Raw genomic sequence first — 8,652 nt, 5'->3', positions numbered from 1 at the left:
CCACGCGCCGTGGGAACCCGCCTTAACAAGTGCGTAGCATAGCAAAATAAAAAATATATATATAATAAAAAGCCTTTGTCATTCTCTAGATAATAATCTTACCTTTAAATTGTCAATTGGCTCTAATTTTTAAACTAACGGAGATAATCGTGTTCTGCTGAGTGTAAAATTTGCGGAGATAACAAAATCTCTATAACGTCCCCTTAAATGGCCAATTTAGTCCAAAATTCATTTCCTTTTCCATCGCATTTTATATTTCCTAATCGTTTTCCGTTGGATTTAATACTTAATGTTTTATATTTGAGTGCCTATAGGCCGAGCGCACTCCAAAACAGTACGAAACGAACGGCCAGGTTATTGCAGTGGTCATGCAGAATAAAATATTGTAGCATGGCAGTTTTTTTCAACTGCATTGGTGTACAGTGTGCACCTGACCATCACGACTGTACACGACGGATGCAAATACATCCGCGGAAAAAACTACGATACCGAGTTTTTCAAAAATAATAAACTAATAACGTTAACTCCTAATAATGGCACATGTTTTAATTAATTGGGATGAGCTTATAAGTTATAATACAGGCGATAGAAATTGGGAAATCGTCTCGTTAAAACCTCAATTTCATATAATTGTATACAATTTACGCTGTTGATTATACTCTGACAATATCGTTTACTCTCCGCGTACCTATGTTGACGCAGTTAAAAACGATGCGTACGCTGCGTACGAAACGCGATGAAAAACTCTGTGTCCTGCGGGCTGTAACCTGCCATTTCATGATTGATTTAAAATTTGCCTTTAACTGTACTATTAAAAAATTAATAGAAATTAAAAAGTATAGGTATACCCATAATATATGTATAAATTGCATATATTATATAACATTTTTATTAGTATTACATATCACATCATCGTTATTGAAAAACTGATAACCAAGTTGAATTTATGCCTGATATTATAATACATTAATATAATATGTATTTTAAAAACATGTATTTTGTATTTATTTTAGTTTTGATATAGTTTGATATACCTAATTTACTATTTAGTATAGTTTAATTGATTTAGAACAATTGTGTATGGCTTATACATAATAAAGCGTAATATGCTGATCATAAGGTTTTAATTTTTAAGTTAAAAGTTATATAATATGTCAATTCTTATTTAATGTATCTTTTTTTAGAAACTCTTGCAGCCTTTCACATATATTATGCAAGTGCCAGGCAAGCAAATCAGAGCTAAACTAGCTCATGCATTTAATTATTGGTTGAAAATTCCATCAGACAAATTGGCTGTTATTGGAGACATAGTGCAGATGTTGCATAACTCTAGTCTCTTGTAAGTATACACTTATAGAGTAGAAAAAAGTTTAACTGTAATTAAAAATAATTTGAATACATATGGGTGAATTCTCTGTTGTGTAATATACTAATATTTGAGTTTATTAGTTATCTAAAAACCAAAACTAAGGCAAATGTATATGTATTGTATGTGATATTCATATTATATAATTTTAAGTTAAAATATGTATTAATAATTTTAATTATTAGGTACAATTTAAAAATTAAGAATGAAATAAGTTCTTCTAAATTTTAAAGTTGTATAATGTGATTGTTTAACCATTGAAAATTAAAGTTATTACATATGATACCTACTATATTATAGTTTATATTAGTATAATGAATCAATAAACTTGTTATGAATAAATATTTATCTATTCATTGTTTAATAAATGTATCACATCTTACATAAAAGAGTCTGGAAATAAGTATTACTTATTACAATGTTACCTACTTGTTAATTATTATACATAGGTACTTACATACATTTTAAAATAGATCATAATTTGTATAGGTATAAAGCACTATTTAGATAACCTAAAATGTTATATAACTTTTTTTAATTAACTTGATATATCGTACCTGTAGTATGGCTATATATATTGTCTATTAAATAATATATTGTTATAATATCATGAACCAATGTAACTAATTAATTGTCTTGATCAAAGAACATAATTTAATCTTATTTTTGGTTGTTTACCTAATTATGTTCATTAATTTATTATTATATAATAATAAAATAAATCAAGATATGCTAATGACCTGTGATGTTGAAGCCTTAATTCTAATAAAAAAAATATGTATCAAGAGAAAATGTACTGTAATGCTGTAGAAGTATATATTTTAAATATATAAATGTTATGTTATTTATTATTAATTTCAATTTACTAAATATTAGGGCTCTGAAGTTGTTGTATTTACATGTTTTTATTGGATTATTCAAATTATTTCTGAGTAAGCTTGAAATTATTTTCACAACACTACGAAAGACATATTAAAAGTTTATAGGGCATATTTTTGCATATTGTTGCTGTAATTTTAATTGCACATTTCTTAGTTTTACCATTTTTTAGAGCATATTTAATGATTAATGATAAATTGATGGTAAAATTTGTAAATTTTGCAAAAAAATATATATATTTATTTTGAGAGTTTTTATTAGGTAGTTTATTGTATCATCATCCTTAAATCCCAAGTTTTTTCTAATTTGTATTTATACTTTAGCTTAACAGATATATAATTTAATGGGAACAATTTCAAAGAAATATAAATTTATTTCGAGAACATTTTTTAAGCTATTTATTTATTTTATTTTATCTTATATATTTATATCTAGCAATTATGTTAAGTTAAAAAAAATATTTGTACTATTGTTAAGTAAAATATAGTAAAATATTTGTATTTATGAAAATGTTGCGTTGAAAAAAAATAAGTGCATATTTTTAAAGCATATTAGTTTTTTTTTAAGCGCATAAGTATATTAGTGCATATTTATTACTTTTTAAGTGCATTAAGTTCTGAGCCCTACTAATTACTATAACTGAAGAATTAAAAATAGACATTCAATTAGTTCTGGCAATTGTTTATTCAATTCTTAACTGAATCATTGATAAATTACTAAAAATGTATACATTAAAGTTAATTTAATTCACTATTTAGTTTTTTTAATTATCTGAGTTTCAAGTTGATGAAATACTTATACACATTCAACATTATTAATAAGTTACTATAATTATTATAATAGTTTTTAAACAAAATTGATATTTTCTTATTTTTGGCATTTTAGAACTGATGATATCCAAGATAATTCAGTCTTGAGACGTGGTATACCCGTGGCTCATTCAATCTATGGTGTTGCTAGTACAATCAATGCTGCAAATTACATGTCATTTGTTGCATTAGAACGAACCCTGAGCCTAGGACATCCAATGGTACATATTACTCTTATTTTTTTTTTAATAAATTCTTTAGCATTAATATTAATAGCTAATAAGTTGTATGTATATATTTTTAGGCTACCACTGTATACACTGAACAGGTGTTAGAACTTCACCGAGGTCAAGGAATGGAAATTTATTGGCGGGATAATTATACATGTCCAACTGAAGATGAATACAAAAAAATGACAATCAGAAGTAATTAAATTGTGTATTAATTATTTTACATGTGTTGGATATTTGGTATACATAATTTTTAAGTAATATTTAAAACGACTTAATTTAGATATTTAAAAATCAGTTATGCATAAACTATATTCTTAACCACCATAGGTACTAATAAAAATGTATTTTTATATTTTTGTATATTTCATTTTTAAGAGACTGGCGGTTTATTTATGCTTGCTATCAGACTTATGCAGTTATTCAGCGACAGTACTAATGACTTCACAAAACTTACTGGAATATTAGGATTGTATTTTCAGATTCGAGATGATTATTGTAACTTGTGTTTGCAAGAAGTAAGAAGTATTGTAGTTTTATTGATTTAATTTATTTTGTATTTATGTATAATTTAAAAATATTTGGCCAAAAAATGGCAATATGCCAGGTCAGGTAAAAATTAGTTATAATTATTAATTATAATTTTTAAATTCTTTTTATGAGAACACTATATTCCGATTTATACTGTTATCTGACAAAAACAGGGAATGTAGGTTGTATATTTAATTTATTCAGTAATATAATTTTTATTATTAGATTAAAATATTAAATTGAATAATTGTTATTATAGATTTTTCTAGGTCAATTACTAGATTAGGAACTCTGAATGTAATTAATACAAAATAGTTATAGCTCGTATACTATATTTTGAGTTGGAAAATACAGAAATAATATTATATACATCATATTATTATGTGTTAAATATCTTTATCAACTCGGCAACTGAGTAAATAGTGAAATAAGTTTAATTTGATAATGACACATATTTCTTATTTAGTGTAGTAGGTATAGATGAGAAAAGTCTGTGATTGTAAATGGTATTTTAATATTGAAAATCAAATCCTTATCTGTGGTATATTATTCTATTTTATGACAGTCAACCTGTTAATAGACATAAAATATATAAAATAATTTTTTTTTATTGTTTATTATATCATGTTTAAACTTGATAAAATTACTTTTTAGTATTAAATCTAATATTAAAAGATTAAAAAATGTATATTGATCTTGCAGATTATTAATTTTTATGATATAGGTATAGAAATAAACATTAGTTTTCAATATTTTCCATAAGTTCAATATTTATACAAACTAACTAATTATTTAAAGTAGATGTGTTTCCAAAGTGTTTAAATAAAAATAAGAAGATTAGAGCCATGGCTTATTAAAACATAAGTATGGAATGTGTATAGAGTAAATTATACAAATATTGAAATATCATTCTCATCTCATTCTTTAAAAAATGTACCTATTTAATAATCAAAACTTTGTTTTACTTTAGTATTCTGAAAACAAGAGCTATTGTGAAGATTTAACAGAAGGAAAGTTCAGTTTCCCTATTATACATGCAATACATACTCGCCCTGAAGACAAACAAGTGATTCGTATCCTTTGTGTATAATTAAGACTAATTATAACTGATTTTTTTTTTTTTAATATTTCATCATCCTGCCAAAATGTTAAATTTTATTTTTTATCTTAACATGAAATACCAAAATTATTATAATTAATTGTAAAGTACTTAACCCATAAAAACTATTAGACATTTTGCGACAGCGAACAAGAAATGTTGATGTGAAAAAGTACTGTGTGAAGTTGTTGGATAATTATGGTTCGTTTGAACATACAAGGAAGGTGTTGACACAATTAGATGCAGATGCTCGCAAGGAAGTGGAAAATCTTGGTGGCAATCCATTGATGATTAAAATATTAGACGGACTTAGAACCTGGTCATATAATTTTGATGAAAAGACAAACAATTAACTGTTTTATTTTAATATTTTAATTTCAATTTCCACCATGACCAACACTTTTGTGAAGTAGTTTTGTTTAGGTGAACTGTCATTTTTTTAGTTATGTATTAAATATTTTGTCTTACCAAATTATGACAAATGTAATGGGGACCCCTTTTTTTAAATTTAATAATCATTAGTAGAGTTTATTATAATTGAAATGTTGCTGTACTCTGTCAACCAAATTTTATTAAATAATTTAAATCCTATTGGCCTTATCATTAATCTTGAAAAAGTTCTTAATTTTTTTTTTTTTGATTTTAATATTGTTATGTGGCAATCAATGACTGTAAACAAAAATAAAAAATAGGCCATAATAAAACACATTTGGCCAGTTTAATATCTAAGTACTTAAGTATAAAATATTGCCAAGTATCAATGTTCAAGCATTTTAGCAGAGTATAATAATTATATATAGTCTTCCAATTGAATATATTATATATATATAAAAAAAACGTAAACATTGTAATTTTTGTACTTCAATGCTATTATTTGATATTTAATATTAATTTTTCACTTTTTTAAACCATCATTAAATTTCTTTTATATTATATTATTTTGCTTACCTAATCTTATAAAACCAATCTGCTCATGGCTGTTTTTGTCAAACGTCTTTGCTAATTAGTACCTAAGATATACCAATTGTTTCTAATTTTAAGTACTTATAAACATATGTATGAAAGTAATGAATAGATACATATTAGTGAGATATTAATTTATAATTAACATTATGTTTTATGTATGTGTAAATGTTGTATACGTTTAAAAATTAGTTACAGAAAATAAATATCACTTGATTAAAATTGATTTGTATGCTGTTACTTATAAGTTATAATCAATGATTATACCCCTTAAAATGTATGGATAACATTATGTTTATGTATGAAATATATCCTGTGCGTTTAACAAAATTCATAAGCGTATTATATAAAAATCAAGCATACTTGAAACAAACACTTTTGCAACAGACATGTTTGTGACTGTGACATATGACTACTACATAAGTATGCCGTTGCAGGGTACAAGTTGTTAAAAATAATTGAGTTTTCTAGTTAAAAAATGGTCTTGTTCGAAAAATGAGTGTTTTGTTTTAAAGCGTGGATTTTTAAAACACTAATTTTACTTATGATCTATTACCCATAGATATGGTCTGACTCGTCTGAGCGTGAAATTTGTTGTTTGATATCCTGTAGTTGTATATTTTACCAAAAGAATAACCATGTCTGGAAATATATTTTAAATTTGAATTGTATGCAGATCCAAATATCCAATGGAAGACATTTTATTATTTTAGTTGGGAACTGTACAGCGAATTTGGTACTGTAGCTGGCAGGTGGCAGCTTAGTTAGATTCGATGAAAATATGGGTGCGGAACCACATCAGTATAAGTCTGTATATTTTATGTAGCCATGTGCTCATTTACGTATAATATTAATATTAATGTATTACATTATGTATTTTGTGTATAGAATAATAATATAATAGGTACATATAATATTTATTTTTATGTATATTTTATTGGCAGTTTGGCATAGGTTCGTTCTGCTCTGTAATTCACTCGACGAAATATAATAAAAGAATAGTTTTAAGTCGGTAGGTATTCGAAAGAACATATCAAGAGAGAAAGACCACATATTATCAATATTATGAGAACTTATTATTTTGGTTATAGTTATATATAGAGATTAAAGACTACAAATTATATTATGACGATGGTGCTATAAATTGTGGGTTTGGTTTTAGACTAGTGTTGTGCGACACATATTATATGCCTTGCTACAGTGGCGACTGGCGAGTGGCCGAACCATTTTCAAATACGGAGCGTCGAGACTAGAGATATATTTATTTTTACCCATACCCACCCACCCACACACGACCCACCTTTGTATGCAAGTGTTCTCTCATCCTATCTACTGAATATCGTTCGCGAAAATAACTAATATAATATTATATATATTTTTATAAAGAAAACTAACGGTGGTGTAAGTTTAAACTTTAAAGGTACCGGTATAAGTACTTGGTATCTACTAAATGACGTTTTGTAGTAGGTACCTACCCTATAAAAACCATTTCGGCATAAATTTTATTTTACTTGTAGTGGTGCAGATGAATGTTCACAGAACTTCCTTTTCCTAATACAAACTATCCACTCAAAAACTATTTTGCACAAAATAAGATAGAAATAATTTAATATTTTATTTAAAAACTTTTGGTAGGTATTTCATAGGTAATGCATTGTAGGCAGGTACCTACACGTCTTATTTAATCACATTGTCTATATAATAATATTATTATTATTTATTATGTATGAACTTAAAACAAAAAGTGTGTATTTGTAATAATTCTTATTTAAATGTAATAGTGCACCTATGCAGTATGCGTGCTTCTTTGATAAATCGAGTATTTGAGTAGGTATCAGTATCAATCACTGAAACCTATCAATGACTTGATCCATGAAGTATATACTGCCATAGCCCATATTTGTTGGTTGCCATTTAGGAAAGTTGCAATATTGATTAACTATAATATGCACGGGCACACGGCCGTTCTTTAAATTATTGTTATATTATTTTAATAACACGGATAACACTCGGTAGGTAAATATTATGTAGGTAATAATATATAAACAATTCTGTAGGCCGTGGACCTCCTTAACTTCACGAGTACTTTTAGGACTTACCTACTCAGTTATACTTAATTTTCAGAACAAAATTTCGAGGGAGTAGGTTGGAGGGGGATTGAATCCTTAAACCCCCACCGGCATGGTTTTGCTACTCACATATTATATTCATATAGGTACTACCTATAGATTTTCGGGTGGTGCAAATCGAAAATTTTGCACAAGTTGCGCACATTGGGTGTGAATTTAGGGGGTGCTGGAATAGTTTATGTTACACATGTCCATGGGGGGCTTTGTCCCCCGCACCCCCCTTAATCCTAATACTATAACTAACTGCATTACATTAGCTTTAAATTTTTAATTAGAATGGGTTACCTAACTTTGATTTCGCGGGGTAACTTTGATACCCATATATTTTTATTCACCAGAGTACCATGATAATTAAATTTTTTTTTCATAAAATGGGGTTACTTTGATATCACATTAAGAAATATAGGTATCGAAATTGCCCGTTGTGTTACTTTGATAGCATATTAAAAAATATTGATATCTCAAAAGATAATTTCAGAATTTTAAAAATTAAAACGTTAAAATATTGAACTAGTTGTAACTAATATTTAATTTTGAGAGTTTTATCGTTAACACTACAGAAGTTATCCATATAATAAAAAATGAAATTGTCATAAAACAGTAAAAAATTATCAAAGTTACCCCATTTTACTGTACTACTTTTATT

The 8,652-nt window shown here is 26.6% G+C and overlaps 1 protein-coding gene across 1 annotated transcript; it reads left to right on the top strand.

The window, feature by feature from the left end:
• Positions 1 to 1,184: 1,184 nt before the first annotated feature.
• Positions 1,185 to 6,103, top strand: LOC100161650 (geranylgeranyl pyrophosphate synthase; the record flags this gene model as incomplete). The annotated part of the gene is given in 6 exon segments (XM_008186040.1): positions 1,185 to 1,339; positions 3,131 to 3,275; positions 3,359 to 3,479; positions 3,663 to 3,802; positions 4,786 to 4,888; positions 5,047 to 6,103. Coding segments are annotated over 6 exon segments (885 nt in total), but the record flags the coding sequence as incomplete, so codon positions are not given.
• Positions 6,104 to 8,652: the final 2,549 nt, after the last annotated feature.

Source organism: Acyrthosiphon pisum, chromosome A3 (assembly GCF_005508785.2).
Source record: "Acyrthosiphon pisum isolate AL4f chromosome A3, pea_aphid_22Mar2018_4r6ur, whole genome shotgun sequence".
Taxonomy (NCBI): Eukaryota; Metazoa; Arthropoda; class Insecta; order Hemiptera; family Aphididae; genus Acyrthosiphon; species Acyrthosiphon pisum.
The sequence above is the reverse complement of the archived record's forward strand: the minus strand, read 5'-3'. Positions and strand labels throughout refer to the sequence as shown.